The 22,778-nt window shown below is 47.8% G+C and overlaps 1 protein-coding gene across 1 annotated transcript in view; it reads left to right on the forward strand.

Moving 5' to 3' along the window:
• AKAP10 (A-kinase anchoring protein 10) overlaps nt 1–7,829 on the forward strand; it is a 94,333-nt gene extending 86,504 nt beyond the window's left edge. The window contains exon 15 of the mRNA XM_088453665.1: nt 5,132–7,829. Coding sequence (XP_088309791.1) covers nt 5,132–5,137 — 6 coding nt within the window. The 3' untranslated portion in view covers nt 5,138–7,829. The remainder of the gene's footprint in view (nt 1–5,131) is intronic.
• The last annotated feature ends 14,949 nt before the right edge of the window (nt 7,830–22,778 follow it).

Raw genomic sequence — 22,778 nt, forward strand, 5'->3', positions numbered from 1 at the left:
CGTTTCACCTGGCGTATCTGTTTCCTCCGATATCCTTACTTCCTCGGGTTCTGCGGAAATTCAAGCAGGACGGCGGCACGCTCGTGCTGGTGGCTCCGGCGTGGCCCAGACGTCCTTGGTACTCCGATCTGAGGTGCCTCTCCATCGACGCTCCGTACCTTCTTCCTCAGCGTCGGGACCTGTTGTCTCAGGGGCCCTGCCTTTACCCGGATCTGGGTCGGCTGTCTTTGACGGCGTGGCTCTTGAGACAGCCGTCTTGAGGTCTAGGGGTTTCTCCAGTTCAGTGATTGGTACCATGCTTAGGGCACGCAAGCCTGCCTCCGCGCGGATTTACCACAGGGTGTGGCGCACTTATTTTCAATGGTGTGAATCCAGAAACTATGATCCGCAGGTGTTCCGGGTTTCCAGAATCTTGGAATTTCTTCAATCGGGTTTGGACCTCGGCTTACGCCTGGCCTCTCTGAAGGTTCATGTGTCTGCTTTGTCCGTGTGGTTTCAGCGACGGATTGCTACACTGCCAGATGTTTACACCTTTTTCCAAGGTGTTCTCAGGATCCAGCCTCCCTTCGTGCCTCCGGTGGCTCCGTGGGACTTGACGGTGGTACTGAGGGTCTTGCAGGGTCCTCCTTTTGAGCCGCTTGAGTCGGTGGAGCTCAAGTGGCTGACGTTTAAGACCATTTTTCTCCTGGCAATTGCTTCGGCCAGGAGGGTTTCAGAATTGGGGGCGCTTTCCTGTCGCCCTCCTTTTCTGATTTTTCACCAGGACAGGGCAGTGCTCCGCACGCGTCCTGAGTTTTTGCCCAAAGTGGTTTCAAAGTTCCACATTAATCAGGAACTTGTTGTGCCAGCTTTTCAGTCACCTGATCTTTCGGCTGGTGAGGCTTCCTTGGATGTGGTCCGGGCACTTAGAATCTATGTGGACCGGACTGCTTCGGTTAGGAAGTCGGATTCTTTGTTTGTCCTCTTCGGTTTTCACAAGAGGGGTTGGCCTGCCAACAAGCAAACGTTAGCCCGTTGGCTTCGTTCAGTTATTTGTGAGGCTTATGCGCAGGAGGGTTTACCTGTGCCAGCCTCTGTTAAGGCTCATTCCACTCGTTCTGTGGGTCCCTCTTGGGCTGCTAGACGTGGCGCCTCCGCTGTTCAGCTGTGTAAGGCGGCTACTTGGTCTTCAATTCAGACGTTTTTGAGGTTTTATGCGTTTGACACCTTCGCCTCTCAGGATGCATCCTTTGGGCGCCGGGTACTCCTTTCAGCACAGGAGCGTCCCCGCCCTTAGTTGAACTGCTTTGGGACATCCCCAAGGTCAACCCTGTGGACCCCCTATGGACCCTGAAGTAGAAAACAAGAGATATGGTAAGAACTTACCTTTGTTATCTCTGTTTCTACGAAGTCCATAGGGTCCACAGGGCGCCCGCCCTGACGCACCTGGCTTCAAATGGGCTGTGTGGCTGGTCACCGGTTTTCCGTCTCCCATTTCTGTGAGTATGGTTTCTTGTGTGTTCCAGTCTTCCTTCTCTCTGTTTAGTCTCCTCCTCCGGCCTTAGCTGCTTACCAACTGAGGTGCCTGTGGCCGGGGCGGGGTATAGAGGAGGACGGACCCAAGTGCATCCTGGGAGCAGCAAAGCTTTAACTGCGTGGTGCCCGTGGATCCAGATCCAGCTATACCCCAAGGTCAACCCTGTGGACCCTATGGACTTCGTAGAAACAGAGATAACAAAGGTAATTTCTTACCATATCTCTTGTTTTTTCCCCGTGGGAACCAATACTAACACACTGTCCCCAGGAGCAAAGCTGCGTAACCGAGCATTGCTGTTGTATACCCTCTGCTGTGCCTGTTGAGCCTGTTTCAGGTGCTCTCTCACTATTGGCACCTCAACAATAGGCAATGGAACTAGTGGACCCTTAAAACGTGGTCTGGGAGCATGATACTGACACTCAGGGCAGGATAAATCCTGACACATTGCCATGTGGGGATAGGACAAAGGACTATCAGGGTCTACGGGTTTACCATCAACTACCTTTACCTTCTCCCTGGCTTTTACCAAAGTAGGGTCATTCCACTGCTCCACGGCAAAGACCTCTCTTCTGACCTCTAAATCAGGCAGACGATCACCTGGCCCAACAACACTTCCCACCTCAATGGGAGGCACATCAGTTGGCGGGCCACCGTCACGCTCCACATTCTCTAGTTCGCCAACCATAGTAGGAAAAGGGAATAACTCTGACTCAGAAGAAACTCCCTCCTCCACTATATCGACAACCTTCTCAAGTGGACCGGGGTTGTTCACTTCTGGAACAAAACGGCTTTCCCACAATTTCCAGAAGTGAGCAAAGTCTCTCCCCAATATTGCATCGTACATCAGACCAGGCACCAAACCCACAGAAACTATAGCAGAGCCACATGGTGTCTCGATGTTCACCTCGGCAGTAACATAATATCGATTATCCCCATGTATGCAGGTCACATCAACAGTTTTCCCTGTATGCCTCAAGGGGTTCACCAGCTCAGCTTTTATAAGTGTCACCAAGCTACCAGAGTCTAACAGTGCCTCTACTCGGTTGCCATCTACAGTGAGTACACACATGTGCTTATCAGTCTCAGCCTGCCGGTCAGCCGTACAGGCTGTCTGTGCAAAGAAAGACCCCCTGCGGTAGACATGAGCAGTATCACATTGCATAGGTTCAGTTGTAAGTGAACAATTAGCGGAAATATGGCCGAAGTCACCACACCGGAAACACTGAATCATATTAATGTCTAGTCGTTTACGGGGCAAGAACCTTCCTGGCCTGGCAGGCCTGTCTCCAGGTTCTACACCCTCAGTCTTAGGTACATCCCACCGCCCAGCACCCTTCTCCCCTGGAACAGTCTTACCAGTGTCTGTGGGAGTTCGCCGGTGCGCCATCGGGGCTTGGTGGGGCATACTCCTCAGCCGCCACGTACCTCTCCACTAGCTCGACCAACTGGTCCGCGGTCTTAGGGTCTGCATGGCTCACCCACTTGCGCAGAGTCGCAGGTAACGATCGCAGGTACCGGTCCATCACGACCCTTTCCACGATCTGTGGTCCCGTCAGCGTCTCGGGCTGTAGCCATTTTGAGGACAGATGGACGAGGTCATGCATCTGTGAACGTGGAGGCTTGTCCATATGGAACTCCCAGCGGTGGACCCATTGGGCACGAACAAACGTGGTGACTCCCAAGCGAGTTAGGATCTCCTGTTTTAGTTTTTTATAGTCCTTGGCATCAGCCAGGCTTAAGTCGAAATAGGCCTTTTGTGGCTCCCCAGACAAAAAAGATGCCACCAGACTTGCCCACTGCTCCTGGGGCCAACTCTCCCTTTCGAATGCGGCGAGATAGGCCTCCACATCATCGCCCGAAGTCATCTTTTGGAGGAAGTGACTGGTGGTGGGAGGACCAGTATTAACATCTCTGGGCCGGGCGATCAGGTGCTGTACCACCTCTTTTATGGCCTGGCTGTTTTCCGCTAAGGCCTGGCGGGTTTCCTCGATGGCGACCTGTTGTTGCCTCTGGGCTGTCTCCAAGGCCAACAGTTGCACCCTGGTGGATTCCTGCTGAGCCCTGGTAGATTCCTGCTGAAGTTTGTTTGTCTCCTGCTGAGCTGCTGTAGCTTGGAGCAAGGTCTTAATAATGTCCTCCATTTTGTCCTGGGGTGTAGGTTGGAAGCTGAACCTTGCCTCTCTGAGCATTGGCTGACGCCTCCTCTATGGGACTCCAAGGACACAGTGTTATTTCCACACTCACAAATTGGGTGTCTGTCCCTTTAATTTTTAAACGGAAAGTTTTCCTCTTGCTGCAACTTCAGTGTGTGTGGGTGCCCGCATTCTCCACCATATTGTGACACAGTTAGGTTAGGGGGTCCCTCTCCTGGGTAGAGGACTCCTTCCTTACACACACAAACAGCAGCAGGGAAGCAGCACACCAGTCTGGATTCAAATACAAGCTGGTCGGCGCCAGTCTTTATTGTACAATGTCAGAAATAACACAAAGAAAACATAAACGTAAATCCTAACCCTGTCGGGGCACTAACTTCACAGGTAGTTCCCTCACTACCAGAACCTGGCAGGGCCTAATGCCCTCACCAGCAACAAAAGCACAGCACAACACTTACAGTTAGGTTTTCAAGTGTCTCTGAGCAAACTCCCTGTCTGCTCTCCCAGGTGAGACAATCAGCTCTAAACAAACTAGGCTTATATTGGCCACTCTCAGGTGGAAAACTAACAATCCTGTTACCAGGCTGCGAGAACCAACACCTGGAGTGGCCGTGGGTGGAGCCCTCCCTCTCCTCTCACCCACAACCCCCAGGTCCCAAACCGGCTTTTCAAAAAGCCGAAACTCAAGCCTGCTACACTGCAGACTTTCTCCTGGGGATTTTAAACACATAGGACAGGAATCTGGGATAAATGTCCCTGCCACAGACCATTTTACCAGTGATCCTATCACACTACATACTATATATGTATATACATATATGTGTGTGTGATAGATAGATATATATATATATATCTATCTATCTATCTATCTGTATCAGTCATAAGTGCGGGGTATGTTTTTATTTTCATGTGGGGGTGCAATATGTTTTTTTTTTTTACCTCTCTGTCCCAGTGTGGGAGGGGGGGCCCTTACAAGATTTTGCTATGGGACCCACAGAGTTCTACTTACGCCCTTGGTTTCACTTCTGTGTTGTCCCACTCGAATCATGACACTGCCCTTGTCACATAAGCTCCGTAATATAATGATATGATTGGATAGCTTAGCTGCCCCTCCTGTTGAATCAGAACACTCATGTCATGCTGCAGTAAGAACTCTGATGATCTGATTGGCTACGGGTTCTGCTGTCACCCCCCACATTAAAACTTGGGACATCTGGAGCAGGAAATTGATAAAAAAAAAAAAAGGTGATCTGACTCTCGTCACAATTTTCTACAGTATTCACTGTGGAAAGAAAAAAAATGTGTCATTTAAGAATGGTAACCACTCTGCTACAAACTGATGGCACCGAGATTCCTGAAGTTTAATGATTGCTGATAATTTGTTCGTTGGAATTTTTTCTAATAATTGTTTTCGTATATGTTTGTTTACTTAATAATTTTTTTTTCTTGCTCCTTTGCTTAGATATAAGATCAGTGACTCTGGCTGCCACTCTGCTTTCTGTGTGCAAAGACACTGAATATTCTCCTGCACTTAAGGATGCTGTGTTCAACTAGCCCTGCTGAAACCAAGCAATTATACTTCTCGTGGCCGAATGGCAGCGTTCTGGAACTAGGCAAAAATACATTATAAAGCAAACTGATGTTTTGTTTTTGTTTTTTTTAATTACCTGTCCTTGTGTAATATCTCTTGTATGTTACAGATGTCTACAAAGCACTTGTTAATATGAAGGTGACAAATATATGAAGTGTGAACACAGACCACCTGGTTTGTGAGCGAAGCTGTACATGCTCCTGTTGGGATGCACTTGGTTTTTATTCAGGACATGATACGTGGATTGCTCATTTACTATTTCCAATAGCCAACGTTTCAAGATTATAATGGGAACAAATGCCTCTGTGTTACATCTAAACTTTATAATTACGTTGGTTCCCAGTTTAAAGACACATTACTGCAATGTTTGTTACTTGGAGGACAGGGGACTTGACAATTAAGGTTTACAGTAAGCAATCCTAATGTGTTAAGCATATATTTTATCTCTGGGGACCTTTTATAGAGAACATTTTTTTTCCTCTGATATCTACCTAAATCAGTCAGTTCTTTATCCACCAAATCTATATTGTGTGTCATGTCTATACCCAAAGAAAGAGTGGGGTGGGTAGGCTAGGTCATCGCCATAGATGCTTCTCCTCTTTCTGCATGCTCGTTCCTCATTTCTCCAGAGATGCCATCACATGTCGCTGCAGTGTGATTTGCTATCCACTCTGGCGGCTTGTTTAGTGTTTTACTTTATGATTATGCAAATGAGAGCATTAAATGCAATTGACGGAGGTGTTTTATTGGTGGAATATATCAATTTTGTATACTCTTATTTAATCTGTAAAGCAGTGCATTCCCTTTTCCCAAGATCCAGCTTGATAGGTGGGACTTTTTTGCTTTCTTGCCCCAAAAGCCTATTCTTGATCTTGCAATATTACTGCAGAGGTTCTCTACCTTTGGACACCTTTAATCTGTTTGTACATATCACCTGCTACTTTCATAAAATACTAGTGTCAGCAGGTTTGCTAGGAATGGACCAGCTCCAGAGCCAGAACTAAGTCGTGGCTCTAGGTTGCTCCACACTAATGCTCCAGTTTCAGCTACGTAGATATACAAACAAATTTTCATTTTATTTTTTTATATTATAGATTTAGTGTCCACTTATATGTGGTCTATTAGAGGTAAAATCAGGCTATTTTTTATATACAATTAACATTGCTTAGAGAATATATCAAAGTTTAACGTTAAGTTACCAGAAAGAGGAGCTACTACAAAACTGACCTCCAACTCCAAACACTTTATCAACAGCACCACTATAACATAGCTTAACTGGAGCTGATAAAGATCAAGAAGTGAGTGTAACATAAGTTCAGTAGGGATGAAAGTAACAAATTCACCAAAAACCACCTACTACAGAGCGCTAGCAGGAACCATGAGGAGAGACAGCCTGCCGAACCACGGTCGCATTTCACCAGCTGCTCTGGCTTTTTCAGAGATATATAAATAATAGAAGTATAATAATGCCTATATACAAGTACTTACATTAGGCACAGTCTAGTTTATACTTACTGATTTAATTGGAGCACCTCACTGTTGATGGTTTTTGTCTTTAGAAATGTTCTATAATCTTGTTCAACCATTAGTATATGGACTGCTATAAATGCATGGCTAAAAAGCATAGAAGGAAGCTGCAAATGCAAAGCAATTTAATTGCACAAAATTGGTGGAGGCATGTACAAACCAATACATTAAATGTGTCTTATGGTGTGAAACCTCTTGCATTGGGGCAATAGTTTGTAGCGAAATGAGACCTGTTTGGTTTCTAGCTTTGATTTTGCAAACCTCAGTGTGTCTGCTGTTATGCAAGAAAATTCTCTTGTTTAAATGCCAGCAGTGAACTGTTTATTACTTCAGAGTTGCTTTGAGAGTGTTGTCTGGACTGGCGTTGTGACCTCTGCACAGTTAATAACTTACATGCATCAGGTATGGAAATACTGTATATACTTGTGAATTCACATACCAAGAATTATTATTTTTTACCCTTACGTTGCAATTCCATTTCGGAATACTCAATTCAAATCGGAGAACAATAACAGTTTGGAATCCGTTTTTTTTGCCAATATTGGACATTGAAGTACTGTAACAGGACCTTTCAGAAATAATGGGAGCACATGGCACTGCATTGGACATAATTACGTTTCAGGGCATAAGCATTGATCTTCATGCAACACTCCGTTATACTGCTGTAGTTTTATTAGTGACAATACTGTTTCTCGAGAATGCAACTCGGGGAGCTTGATCCCTGTTTGTATGTTTTTATAGGCTTTCTTTTTCTTCTCTACCCTCTCAAAAATCACTTTGTCATGTTATGAAAAGTTTCCAGAAATGGGGACAGCATTGATTATCTAGATAACCTAATCCAGCTACAATTGTGGAAAAATAACATCCTATGTATTGTCTGGTAATATATAAAAGGAGGCTCTGTATAGCTGTTTTTGGTACTATGTACCTATTCCAAGACCTTCTCATGCCCGAGTATTCCTGTACTTAATCACTCATCTATTTAAATGTGTTAAATTGAAAATATATAAGAGAAATTATTAAAAGTGTTGTCTATCCTTTTCATTGTGTGTGATTTCTGAGTGTTTGTTACGTAACGGTTGGACTTCATCTGCTGTCAATATTCTGCCCAAACCATTTGTGATGACACTCCCACTTCCAATAGTCTCTGCCCCTTTTATGGTCAGAGAATTGGGACTATAGTGAGGTAAGTTTAAGGAGATGTCACCTCATCAGTTCAACGTTGGGCCCATGTTACTATCATCATACTTTATTTCTAATATAAGGAACATACAATGAAATAGTGACAGAGCTCTGCGCTTCAAAACTTACGTTCTAATGATGGCCAAAATCTACCAGCATTTCATAAGGAACATGTCACCGCTAATTTGTGTTGCTCTGTTAAGTTTGGTTTTATTGATTACAGCAGTAAATCCCAAACCTTCTGGAATCACGTGCCCTAGAGTAACAGCATTTTATTCACGGCGTGACTAGGCCAAATGTTTCTTATAGAGAAAGTCTGCAAAGATTATTAAATTAAGTAAACTGCTCATTTATCATTCGGTTCAGTTAGTCGTTATGTGACTAGGACGTACCAGGAGACTCTGCTGGTTTATTTGATATTCAACACTTGTATATCTGTGTGCGACTGGGTCTATATACGAAGCATAACGGAACTTGGCGTTGAAAAAAGCGCGTGGCATCGTAGCATTTAGTATTCAGTTTCAGGCGCTAACAGAGTCGCGTGGGACCTGCCGTGCCAAGAGGGGTTGTTTGGTGCAACTGCAGCAAGAATGTATGAGGACACATCTGTATTAGTAGCTCTACAAGCACTGGTTTTGCTTATCACATTGATAAAAATAATTTGGTTTGTTCCTGGACCAGCCAGTTTGGGAACCACTGGACTAGTATGTTGTATAAAATGGCTTGTGAGTGTAACTAAATTATTACAGTGCATGTAATAGCATACATTAATATAGATGGAGCAGAAGGACATTTTACATCATCTTGTTCTTTACATGGTGGAAGAACATGTCTGTGATCTCTAATGGCTCTTCATACTATCATTGAGTACACTATGGGTAGACAAGTACATTTGTTTGGGAGTGTGGGGAATTAACTTTTGTCAGTCACTGGATATGTTGTTCTCACCGGGGAGCTCTTGAGATGTCTCTCTAGATCTAGAAGGAAGACTAGCATGATCAAGTGTTACAGACAGCAAAGTAATGTGTGAGTGGCTGGAAGGCCATGCTGGGACTTGGTCACACAATAGCAGTCACAGCTTGGCTAGTTCTGCATTCAAGTATTGTGTGTAGTTGCCCAGTTAATGAGTACAGTAGTTATCTGAATTATTCGTACTTAAAGCTGCATTACCACCTTTCACGAATATGCTCCATAACCTCCATGGAACCCAAGGGGCTGCTCCATGCAGTTGTTTTACCTGCGTCTCTGTGGTCCCTCTTGACTGAACTAAATGCTAGGGCTGCATGATGATGCTGAGGGGTGGAGGGGATTGTGAAAGGAATAGCTACAGAAGCAGCAACCAGATTGGTACCCCCTTCCCAATAGCTCTAAAAGCAGCTGTGAAGTGGCAAGCTTAAATCTTCTGCCACTATTTGGTAATGCAGCTTTGATATTAATAAAGATTTCATATAAAAATAGAATTGCATTAATCTATCATGCTTGTAAAAATAAGAGTTATGGTATAACATACCTTTAACCCTTTTTCTTCAAGGTCCATGAGGTCCACAGCCGATACGTTGGGTATATAATCCAGTCACCAAACAGTTAAACGAGCTCTCTGCTCCCATGTTCTCCCGACCACTCTCATAAAGGAGGGAAAATTATAGAGATACAGAAAACCACAGGTGCGTTAGGGTGGATGTCCTGTGGACCCCATGGACCTCGAAGAAAAAGTTAACGAAGGTATGTTATACCATAACTCTTATTTTCTTCTCCGGGGTCCATGGGGTCCACAGCCGATACGTTGGGGATATCCCAAAGCAATAACCTCTAAGGGTGGGGACGCTCCTGTGTCTCGGAAGAGAGGAGAATCCTACGCCCGAAGGAGGCATCCTGAGAAGCAAAGGTGTCAAATGCGTAGAACTTAACAAAAGTATGGACGGAAGACCATGTGGCTGCCCTGCATAATTGTTCAGCAGAGGCGCCCCGGCGGGCCGCCCATGAAGGTCCCGCTGACCTGTAGAATGCGCATTTAATGAGTCCGGCACCATACCGGAGCTATTAGTATAACCGTAATGCCTTCTTGCTTGATCTTCCAGATGACTCTGGGAAGAGCAAATGGCGGAAAGAGATACTCTAGCATGTAACGCCATCTTACTGCCAACGCGTCTACAAACTCAGCCATTGGATCCCTGGTCCAGGATCCGTATCTGGGCACCTTTTTTCTCCTTGAGGCCATGAGGTCTATTTCTGGTAGACCCTATCTGTCCACTATGTTCTGAAACACCTGTGGAATCAGGGCCCACTCCGGCATTTACCTCCTGCCGACTCAGGAAGTCCGCTTCCCAATTTAGGACCCCTGGAATGAACATGGCTGATATTGTGGGGAGGTGATGCTCTGCCCAGACCAGAATCCTTGCCACTTCTGTCAAGGCAGCCCGACTAGACGTGCCTCCCTGATGATTGAGGTAGGCTACCGCGGTGCGGTTGTCAGATTGTATTTGAACAGGCCTGCCTTTTAGTATTTCCTGAGCCTGAACTAGAGTTCTGAATACCACTCTCAGACTAGGATATTTATGGACAGACGACTTTCTGCCTCTGTCCATCTCCCCTGAAACGTGTACAGACCCGTCATTGCCCCCTAGTACTGAAGACTGGCATCGGTCTTGAGAAGTACCCAATCTGACACCCAAAACGGGCGACCTTGGCTGAGATGACTTGTTCGCAACCACCATGACAGAGATAACCGAACCTCCGGAGAGAGATGAAGTATCTGAGACTTGATTGCGCGATAGTCCTTGTTCCAGCACAACAGAATCAACAGCTGCAATGGTCTGGAGCGAAACTGGGTGTACTCCGCCATATTGAAGGTGGATACCATCGACCCCACCACTCGCATTGCTGACTGTACAGATATCCGTCTGTTGCGAAGCAATCTGCGTATCCGCAACTGCAGGGCCATCATTTTTTCCTCCGGCAGATATATTCTCTGAGCCACAGAATCTAGGCTTGCCCCTAAGTGACACATCTATTGTACCGGGAGAGGTGAAGACTTTTTCCAGTTTATGATCCAGCCGTGACTGCGCAGGCAGGACACGTCAGTCCCAGATGATTCTGCAACTGCTGTGGAGATCGTCCCAGCAACAGGAGATCATCCAAGTATGGTAAGATCCTGACGCCCTGGCGTCTGAGACATGCCATCATTACCACCATCACCTTGGTAAACAACCAGGGAGCTGTGGACAGGCCAAAAGGCAGAGCCTGGAATTGAAAGTACTTGCCCCCTACCGCAAATCGCAGAAATTGTTGATGGGGCCGGGTGATTGGTATATGGAGGTATGCCTCCTGTATACCCAAGGACACCATGTAATCCCCCTCTTCCATTGCCAATACGATCAACTGCAATGTTTCCATACGAAACCTGGGAGCTCGGATAAACTTGTTTGGCCCTTTCAAGTTTAGAATAGGCCGGTAGGATCCATTTGGTTTCTGAACCAAAAATAGATTTGAATAAAAGCCTTTCCGTAATTGATTCTCTGGAACCGGGATAATGACTCCCGAAGTCAGCAGGGATTGTATTGCCTGTTGAAGGGCCAAGGCCTTTACAGAACCGTCCTCCGGTTTTATGCAAAAATTTTTTTGAGGAGGACTTCTCCAGGATGTCAGGGCATACCCCCGGGAGACCACTCCCCGAACCCAGGCATCTATTGTCGTGAGATGCCAGGCTTCTGAAAACTGAAGAAGTCGGCCCCCTATCCTGGGATCCCCCAGGGGGAGGCCCGTCCCATCAGGCCACTGGTTTATCCTGGGCTCTGGCAACTGGACGCTTGTTCTGCCAGGGTTTCCTAGATCCCGTTCTTTTAGTCGAAATAAAGCTCAATGAGGGCTGACCTGTGGCCGAAAAATCTGAAAGGACGACCGTTTGGGTCTAGACAAAGCTGCTGATGGTAGGCCAGCTGCTTTAGAGGCAGCCACTGTAGCTGCAATTTGTCCAATTCTGCACCAAAAAGAATACCCCCTGTGAATGGAAGGGATTCTAGGGCCTTCTTTGACCCCGCATCCGCCTTCCAATCTTTCAACCACAGGACCCTGCGTGCCACCACCACTTTGGCTGCATCGGTCTGGCGGCCTGCAGAGGTTGCTGAAAAACCGCTGAGGATGACGCCATGCCTCGACCAGCATACATGTCCATCCATGATGGGAACATAGACAGCATAACCATAGGGGGTTGCATCTTCTGAGGGTATCCCCATACTGGGGGTGCTCGGGCAGCCAAACGTTCCGCCACTTGTGCCATAATCTGGGTAAAAGAAGCCCAAGGGGCTTCTGGTCCATAGGCTGGTAAGCTTGATTGATGTGGTGACTGTCTAAAGCAGTTACAATCCATTTTGTATAAAATCCTGTGGCCAAACAGGATAGCAGCACATGGGCTTCTGCCACCTGTCTTTCAGATTCCTTAGACATAGTATTACTATCTTATGTCAAGTTTCTGAGAACACGTGATTTCGGTTTCACCCCAACTCCCACACACCTGCAGCAGAGGGACAATGGGAGAACACACAGCAGTGATAGGATACAAACTGACAGTTATTCAGGCATAAAAGACAGTACCATACACAGCAAATTCAAATCCCATGTAATGCATAAAACACCCCTATGAGCATATGCAATTTTTAAGCTCTTGTCACTACGAACAACCCTAGGCTTAGTAGGATAGAGAGCACTGTAAAAACCTGTCACCATAGGAGAGGTATACAGGGAGACTGATCCAGCCTCCTGAGTGTGCAGCGACTGAGAGCAACTGAAAGTGCTCTGAGGCTGACTCATATGGGGAAGCTGGGAGGAGCAATCCAGACGCTGTGAACATTAAGCTGGGCCAGCATGTGAATCGGGGGAGGGGCCGCCGGGGAAAGCAGACCTCCCTTGTGCTGCCTGGACCCACCCGGCAAACTGACATGGCCGCCGCCAACTAACTCCTGGCTGTCAGGAATAATCATGTCCCGGTGGTCTAGTGCGGGAGACAGTTTACCTGACTTCTCACTGCAGCGCGCCCCCGGCCATTCTCCACTGCCGGAGGCCGGACCGCCACGTGGTCCCGGTGTCAGCGGCCGCCGATGTCCCTACCGAAATCACTGCCTCGACACCAGTGTTGCGAGGCCGGAGGGGGTAGATGGAGCGGGCGACCCGGCGCATCTCCCATCAGACGCTTAGCTGCTTCCTTCAGTCAGCACGTGCCGACCGCCCAGGTGGAGAGTTAGATCCTCTCTTTTTTTTTTACTCGTCTGCGGGACTGCTCCAGCAGTCCCACTGTATTTGTGGTGTAGCACCAAACAGGAAGAACAGGCTACCTATGGGGGGCGGGGTATATAAGTGGAGGACCCGGTGCATCCTGGGAGCAGAGAGCTCGTTTAACTGTTTGGTGATTGGATTATATACCCAACGTATCGGCTGTGGACCCCATGGACCCCGAAGAAGAAAACGTCCTATGGTTGATGTGTGTCAATATGAATAGTTAAAAACATGAAATATGAATAGTTAAAAACACTGATCGAAGCAATAAAATCATTAATTTTAAATGACGCACTTAATCCTTTGTGTTCTAGCCAAAATGATTCCTGCTCACTATGGAGGGAATACAGTTGCTGGTGATGTACCGTGGTTGTGCACAGATTGGCCAGCTGCAGCAATACCAGCATGGCGAACCTCTATGGAATGGCAAATTGCTTCCATTGTGTTGAATTCCTCCTATGCAGTGCAGAAATGTATTTGTGTGCATATCTAGTCGTCTTCAGGGTCCAAAGGGAGACCAATGGGATGTAGGTGGTACTTGGAGGACCGCACACCAACAACAAAGCTTTTTCTGTCTCAGGATGAATGCAACTCCGTTTCATTGGTGTCTGACAAAAGCTGGATTACCGTTATACAGTGGGGCTGCTTTGAAGCAGCCCAAGCTTTATTTTATGATTTATTTTTATTTACTACAACAGAGCAAGCAGTGCTAGACAGTCCTCTGAACGTCTGCACTGCTGCTCAATCACCCCTCCGTGGCGCCGTGACTCCATCCATAGGCTAGGTACTCTTTGTGGGGCTCCGGGGGGGGGGGACCTAGCTAGCAGGACTATTCGAACCCCAGATTGCAGCCGGGACTCAAGGGGACAGGTAAGGCAGGTTCCCGCTCACGGAGACGCTGATGTAGACACCGGTTTGTCCGGGACTCCACTAGACCCCCGTGGTATAACTTTCTTCTTCGGGGTCCATAGGAATTACCTTGTGGGTATGTGGTTGGAGTGATCCAGGCACCAAGCAGTTACAAGCTTTAGCTCCCAGGATGCACTGGGTCCTCCATATATACCCTGGCTACAGGCGTTCAGTTTTTTGTAAGCAGCACCAGACGTTCGAATGGACGCCAGTGTTGCTGCTCCGTATACCCCCTCTGGTTCCGCAACACCAGTGTGGGAACTAGTGATTTCGGTGGGCATCAGTGGAGTGAGCGCTGAGCCCAGGACTGCAGCCGGAGGTATCGGGGATGCAGGAAAGTTGGCTCCCCGTGGGCCGCTGATGGCAGGGAACCACGTGGCAGTCTGTTCCTCCGGCGGTGGTGACCTGCCGAAGGCCGCTGTTGTAAGGAACCAGGTAAACTGCTTCCCCAACTAGACAAACTGAACATGAGATTCTCCTGACAGCCGGGGATGATAATGGCGGCGGCCATGTATAAATCAGTGAGCCCGGTGGATCCATACAGCCTAGGGGAGGTATGCTCTCTCCGGCAGCCCTTCCCCCAACCCAGACGCTGGTCCAGAGTCGATGTTTCCCGTGTCTGGGTTGCTCCTCCCTGCCTCCTTGGATGGCCAGGTTATACAGAGCTCGATATACTAAGCCTAGTGTGCTGTTCGTAGTTGACTAAGAGCTCATCGCATATATATATATATATTTCTACTTCAAGGTCCATAGGGTATCCACAGGATACCTTGGGGGTATAGGTGATGGCGGCAGACATCGGGCACTTCAGAGTTAAATTCTCAGCCTCCCAGGATGCACTGGGGTCCCTCTCCTATACCCCCCCCCCCCCCGAGCCAAGGCATCTGTTTCGTAGGTGCCCGGAGTTGGATCACCTTTTCAGAGGGGGACTGTTGGCCCCTGAAGTTTTTTTTTTTTTTTTTTTCAAAGCAGCTTGCTGCTCTGATATGAGTGGGCAGCAAGGACAAGCTAATTAGAGGTCCATGCTGCCGCTCCATCACACCGCCGGGCCAGGACACCGGTACTGATCTGGGGATCCTGGTGGGTACCAGAAGTCTCGGCTAGCGGCGACCCCAGTATATCCTGACTGAGGCCGGATTCAGGGCAGTTCAGGTAAGCGGCGGGCACCCGCCGTTTCAGTGTTAATTGTCCCTAGGCAGGGGGCTCCCTAGGGATGGCTGCGTGTGGAGCCAGTTACTGATCCTGCACTTCCACTAGACCACCAGGGACAGCGGGCTACGGCAGTGAGGATGCACTCCAGCGTCCCAGGGGTTAATAGCATGCCAGGGGAGCGCTCCTTCCCTGTCTTACACCCGGGGCTTCCCCTGCTGCACAGTGCCTTTCCACAGCGGTCTCCTCCCCCGGGCCCGCCTCCTCTCAGCTCGGCGGCCATTTTCTAGGAAGTGGCAAATGCTGCTGGATTATGATACAGGTGGCATTGCAGTCCAGGTCCCCTGCATACCTTTCCTCCGAGAAGGTCAGCGTATGCAGCACTGTTTCCTACCAGGCTCTGTGTCTACGTAGTTGATCATTGTGCTTGTAGTGCAGGTAAATTACTTCTGCATTGTATGTGACTATATGCTATCCCTGTCTGACAGTACTTTCACTTTTGACTGTCAGCCATTTTACTATCCCCGTTCTTTCTCTGCTAAAGCCCTTGCGGTGCGGTATTGCAGGGTGTTTATTACCTAAAGTAAAAGTGTTTTTCTGTGTGGGGTGTCACATACACGCCGTTTACACTCATCATGTCTGATGGGAACGTGATTATCCTCTTCAGCTAATATGTACCACATGTAAAGCACAGTTACCGGAGGGTGATGTGAACGCTGAGTGTTTATGTAGTGCGTGATACGATATAACAATATTACAATTTCTGTCTCTGAACCTGTTCAGGAACCGCCCTGGGCTTGTTTTGCTAAGGCACTTACAACCCTTGTGGGTCAGTTGGCAACGCCCCCTGCATTTCCCCAGATGGGGTTATTGCAGCAGGCGGTGGTCTCATCACCCATGCAGGGGTTCACAGGCAGTTGATGGTACCCCAGTGTCTCCCGCTTTCGCCCCCCCCAGGTCTCCCAGGAGCCTGTGTGGCTGAATTCATTGTCCAACACGGACGGATGTTTTACAAGGGGAGTCACCATTGCGGCCTTTATTGTCTCAGACGGCTCAGTATGATGATGACGTGACGTCTGATGATGGTGAGATTGACTTTTCAGACCAAGAGCCACTTCGAGTGAAGGATGCAGAGTCTAAATCTAAAGTCTTTCTTTATACCCTGCCTCATACGGGCAGTCCGTGCGGCCTTGGTTATTGAGGATCTCCCCATGGCTAAATCCAAATATGCCTTTAACGATATTAAGGGAGATGCCACTATATTTCCTCTATCTGGTCAGTTAGTGGACCACTTAGAGGAGGCATGGAAAACTCCTGGTAAGAGGTTCCAGCCTCAAAGATGCTTGGCCTTTACATAGCCCTTTGTGGATAATTACTTCTCCAAATGGGAAACCCCTCCACAGGTGGATTCTCATGTTACACGCCTAGTGAGGAGTGCAACTTTACCCCTGTCCTCCATGTCCTCCTTGAAGCATCGCAAGGTGAAAATTTGCTTAAAATCCATTTATTCCCTTGCTGGGGGGGGGGGCTTTCAGACCGGCTATGGCCATGTGCTGGGTAACCAGAGCCATGGAGCACTGGGCTGATAACTTGCAGACGTCTCTGGACACTGACTCTTCAGCTGAACAGTTGGAGTTAGTGGGCAATCTCAGAGACTCGGCCACGTACATTGAGGCAGCCCTAGATATAGGTCGCCTCACTTCCAGAATTTCCTCGGCAGCAGCAGCGGCTCGACGCTCTCTGTGGTTGCGCTTTTGGAGAGCAGATGTAGACTCCAAGAAGGGGTTGGAATGCTTGCCCATTAATGGCCAGGTCCTGTTTGGCCCTGATCTGGACAAAATTGTGGACACGTTGGCAGCAGCTAAATCCGCATGTCTGCCCTCGGCCGCAGTCCCATCAGGGTCTAGTACTTCATCCTTTCGGCCCTATAGGGCCCAAAGTACAGTCCTTTCCAAGACCATCAGGTGCCAGGAAATCTGCCAAGCCAAAGAAGCAGGCTTGAAGTACAAGACGTCCTATTCCCAAACCGGACGATAAGCCTTCAGCCTCACAGGACTCCCCTTGGGGGTCCCCAAAGTGGGAGGCTGCCTTCTTCAGTTCGCCCGGTGCCTGACTACCACAGACACTTGGGTAAGAGAAGTGGTCTCTCGGGAGTACGCCTTCTCATGCCGAAGGCCTCCCAGCCGGTTTTTCACCACAGGCCTTCATTCCGATCAGGACAAGGCCCTGGAACTCCTGAAAGTGTTACGCTCTATGCTACAGGCTGGAGTTAAAGTGCCTGTTCAGTTACCCCAGAGGGGAATGTAGTATTACTCCAATCTCTTTCTGGTGCAGAAACCCAATGGGTCTTACCGGCCCATCCTCAACCTCAAGTCCCTCAACAAGTCCTTGAGGGTTCCTCGGTTCAGGATGGAGACCCTGCATTCCATTATATTGGCGATGGAGCCTGGGGATTTTATGGTGTCGTTGGACATTCAGGATGCCTATCTGTATATCCCCATTATTTCAGCACACCAGCGTTTCATCAGGTTTGCGGTAGTCAATCAAAATTTCCAGTTTCAGGCCCTGCCCTTTGGCCTTTCCACAGTGCCTCGGGTGTTTACCAAGGTCATGGCAGCCCACCTGCGGATGCAGGGGGTCCGCTTGTTACCTTTTCTGGATGACCACCTGTTATTGGCAGGGTCTCCAGAGATACTTCAGTGCTATCTGCAACTGACAATATCTGTGTTCCAGAATCACGGCTGGTTGGTAAACTGGAAGAAGTCCTCCCTGGTTCCCTCACAGAGGATGCTCCATCTCGGAGCCCTGTTGGACTCTCAACAACAGAGGATCTTTGTGACAGAGGTAAAGATCTCTGCATTGCAGGTGAAGGTACGCAGTTGCCTTCAGAGTTGCTGAGTGTCCATTCACTCGGCAATGAGGTACGAGGTTACTGGGATCCATGGTGTCGATGTTCAACATGGTGGAGTATGCCCAGTTTCACTCCAGACCTCTGCAGAAATTGATCCTCTCCAGATGGAATGGGTTGTCACATCGGATAAAGACAGACAATGGTGCTTTCTCCGGAGGTACGTCGTTCTCTGGCTGCAGACGGCTCACCTAAACAAGGGGCACCCCTTTTGGATTGCGGACTGGGTCCTTCTGACAACAGACGCCAGTCTCCAGGGCTGGGGAACAGTAACAGGTCCACACTTGTTTCGGGGACGGTGGACAACAGCAGAATCTGCGCTTCCAATCAACATATTGGAACTTCGAGCAGTATTCAGAGCTCTTCAGCAGGCAAGACATGTTCTCCACGGAAAACCCATGCAGATAAAATCAGACAACGCCATCACAGTGGCTTACATAAACTGACAAGGAGGAACCCGAAGTCAGGCGACACTGACTGAGGTGTCCCGCATTCTGGCTTGGGTGGAGGGCAATCTCCCAGCCATCTCGGCAGTGTTCATACCAGGAGTGCACAACTGGTAAGCGACTTCCTCAGCCATCAAGACGTGCATCCAGGGGAATGGTCTCTTCACCAGGAGGTGTTTCAACTCCTAGTGAACACGTGGGGCCTTCCAGAAATAGACCTCATGGCCTACCGACACAACAACAAGCTGCCTGTGTGCGGGTCAAGAACAAGGGACGAGGGGGCTCTTCTGGTAGACGCTCTGTCGATCCAGTGGATCTTCCAGTTTGTGTACCTCTTCTCTCCATTCTCCCTTCTTTCTCGAGTGCTTCGAAAACTCAAGCAAGAAGGAGGCACGCTCCTGTTGATAGCTCCAGCGTGGCCCAGACGTCACTGGTACTCTCTCCATCGACACTCCGATGCAGTTGCCGCAACGTCCGGACCTGTTGTCTCAAGGTCCTTGTCATTACCCGAACCTGGGTCATCTGTCTTTGATGGTGTGGCTTTTGAGGCAGTCCTCTTAAGGTCCAGGGGTTTTTCCAGCTCTGTGCTTAATACCATGCTCAGAGCTTGGAAGCCTGCTTCTGCAAGAATTTACCACAGTGTGGCATACTTTCTTTGAATGCTGTCGCCCTAGAGGCTATGATCCCCAGGTGTTTAGGATATCCAGGGTTTTGGCTTTCCTACAGGCGGGCTTAGACCACGTCTTCGTCTTGCTTCCTTGAAGGTGCAAGTTTCTGCCCTGTCAGTGTGGTTTCAGCGTAGGATTGCTACTCTTCCTGATTTCCACACCTTTATGCAAGGTGTACTTCGCATTCAGCATCCCTTTGTCCCACCAGTGGCTCCTTGGGATTTGGCTGTGGACCTGAGGGCTCTCCAAGGACTACCATTTGAACCCCTGGGCTCAGTGGATTTAAAATGTCTTATAGCTAAAACTGTGGGCCTGATTCAGACCCAGACGCTATTTGCGGCCGCTCGCTCTCAAAAAGGGGCCGGATATTTAAATTGAGCTCTCACTCTTTGCGGTGTGAGGACGCCTCTATGTCTGTGTGAGCGTCCGCTAAATGCGCTCGCTATTTTTTCAAGACGCCCCTTTTCCGTTCGCAAATCACGGCATCTCCTGTTTTTATTAATCGGGAACATCGAACGGCATCTGAACTGCTCGCAGTGCTTGAGGTAGGAATTACTTCCCGTAATCACTGCGAGCAGTTCAGGCTAAAAGACAACCAAGTGACGTGATCAATGACGCTCCTTTGCTAATTATGCACTCCCATTAAACGCCCTTTTGACCGTTGGGCACGCCTGCGTTCGCACAACCACTCCCCTGTTTTCAAGCACCTTCCCCCGTTACCACCCACAAACGGCACATTCTGTCACTCAAAATAACAGCCCCTCTGTGTTTTACGAGCGCACGATTTCCGACCGCAATGACTGGTATGCGCATTGCGAACCATACGCATGCGCAGTTGTGCGACCATCGCTCAGATCGAGCGTGCGGACGCTTACGAGCGGGCCTGAATCAGGCCATGTGTTTCTTCTGGCTATTGCTTCGGCCAGAAGGGTGTCAGATTTGGGGGCTCTCTCATGTCGCCCTCCCTTTCTGATATTTCATAGGGTCAGAGCGGTGGTATCTAGTTTCCACATTAATGAAGAAATTATAGTGCCAGCCTTTAATTCCCCAGACCTCTTAGCTGGTAAAGCCTCATTGAATCTGGTACGTGCTCTCAGATTTATGTTGACCGTACCAATTCATTTCGGAAGTCGGACTCCTTGTTTGTCCTCTATGGTTTCCATAAGAAGGGATGGCCTGCCAATAAGCACACTTTGGTAGGATGGATTCGCATGGTGATTTCTGAGGCTTACACTCATGAGGGCCTTCCTGTACCGCCCTCTGTTAAGGCTCATTCTACTCTGTCTGTGGGTCCTTCGTGGGCATCTCGCCGTGGCGCCTCTGCTGTTCAGCTTTGCAAGGCAACCACCTGGTCTTCTGTCCATACCTTTGTGAGGTATTATGCATTTGATACCTTCGCCTTTCAGGATGCTTCCTTCGGGCAGTGGATTCTCTTTTTTGCACAGCAGCGTCCCCACCCTTGAAGGATACTGCTTTGGGACATCCCCAAGGTATCCTGTAGATACCCTATGGACCCTGAAGTAGAAAATGAGAGATGGTAAGAGCTTACCCTTGTTATCTCTATTTCTACGAAGTCCATAGGGTTTCATAGGACTCCCGCCCTGCCGCACCTGTACTGCAGATGGGCTTTTATCTGGTCACCGTTTTTTCCGTCTCCTTCTGGTGAGAATGTGATTCTTGTGTGTTCCAGACTTTCTTCTCTCTCTTTCTTCTCCTTCTCCGGCCTATGGCTTATTACGTAACTGAGATGCCTTGGCTCGGGGGCGGGGTATAGGAGAGGGACCACAGTGCATCCTGGGAGGCTGAAAATTTAACTTTGAGGTGTCCGATGTCTGCCGCCATCACCTATACCCCAAGGTATCCTGTGGAACTCTATGGACTTCGTAGAAATAGAGATAACAAGGGTAAGTTCTTACCATATCATATTTTTTGCATTGCATGTGACTTGTGTAAATCTGCTGTGTTATACTGCCTTTTTTATTCCTGAATAACTGTCAGTTATCACTATCACTGCTGTTTCTCCTCATAAGCCCTCTGCTACAGGTGTGTGGGTTATTTTGGGTGTAAAACTCTGTCACAGTGTATTATATTACTTTGCATAACATTAGGGATATTGTTATGTCCAAAGAAAACGAGAAGCAGGAGGCGAGAGCCTCTGTGCTGGTTTCATGTATGGCCTGTCAGGCGAGTTGTCCCCTCAGCTTTTCATACAGATTATGTGGTCACTGTTACAAGGAGTCACCACATTAGTCCAGCCTACCAACTCCTGGAACCCCCTTGGACTTCTTTTTCCCAGATCATGGCCCTGTATACCTCTCCTTTGGTGGCCAGGTTATACAGAGCTCAATATCCTACTAAGCTGTTTGTGCTTTTTGTAGTTGATTAAGAGCCTATTGCAAATATATTGCTTAAATGCATTAAGTTTTGCTGTGTGTTATACTGCCTTTATTTTTCTGAAAAAACTCAGCTATAACTGTACTTCACATTTACTAGATATTTGTGAAGGTGGTCACATTACATTGTTGCCTTTATATGACTAATGCTGTTCATACACTATACAATTATCTGTCAGATATCTTTCCAATCTGGCTGGTTGAAATTAAAATCTGGTAATGTATGGGTGCAAATGACAATCGACCATTTGCTCACAAACACTGGAAAACAGACAAAAATGGTCGTTCAAATTGGTTAAAACACGAATTGAACCAATTTGAACAATTGTTTTTTGTCCGTTTTACAATGTTTAAAACTATATGATCAACTGTCATTTGCTCCCATACATTACCAAGTTTTCATTCCAACCAGCCAGATTGGACAGATATTTGACAGATGATTGTATAGTGTATGCCCAGCATAAGGTAAGTGCTCCAATTAACCCTTAGCTGGTAGGGGTTAAATTGTACTTCACATATACTTGTGAAGACTAGGCTGCCCATTCCCCTCTCTCATAATGAATTAGGGATGCTCAGCTGCAGTTGAGTGCTGGCTGAAGGGAGATTTGGTCAATCTTAGAGCATACCTTTTTCCTAGGAAGGTATTGTTGAAACAGACTTCACCGGGCCCAAAGAGAGCTCTCTTGTCAGTAATCCAGTTGTTTTATGAGCGGCCGGAGAGAATTAAACACACAGCAAGGGGTTGTTTATGATATCCTCTACAGTGTATTAATTTCAGTTAAATTTTATAGCACTCTGGTAAAAGTCTCTCAACCCCCACTAGATATTCTGCCTAGCAATAAGATAAGCAGAGACTTCTGTACATTTAGAATTGTTCTTTGTTGGCACAGCCTGGCATTGGAATGTGCACACAGTCCTATCCTTGAGATTGCTTCTCAGAAATAACTGTCAAGTAAGTGAAGGTCTCTAAGCTTTTCTAAAGTCATGTAGCTGACAGTGAAATAGGTTCATGAATAACATTTAACACAAAATGGTACAAGATGGCTGCCGAACATACAGAACATAATG

This window comes from Taudactylus pleione, unplaced genomic scaffold (genome assembly GCF_031769625.1).
Source record: "Taudactylus pleione unplaced genomic scaffold, aTauple2 ptg000585l, whole genome shotgun sequence".
NCBI classification, from domain to species: Eukaryota; Metazoa; Chordata; class Amphibia; order Anura; family Myobatrachidae; genus Taudactylus; species Taudactylus pleione.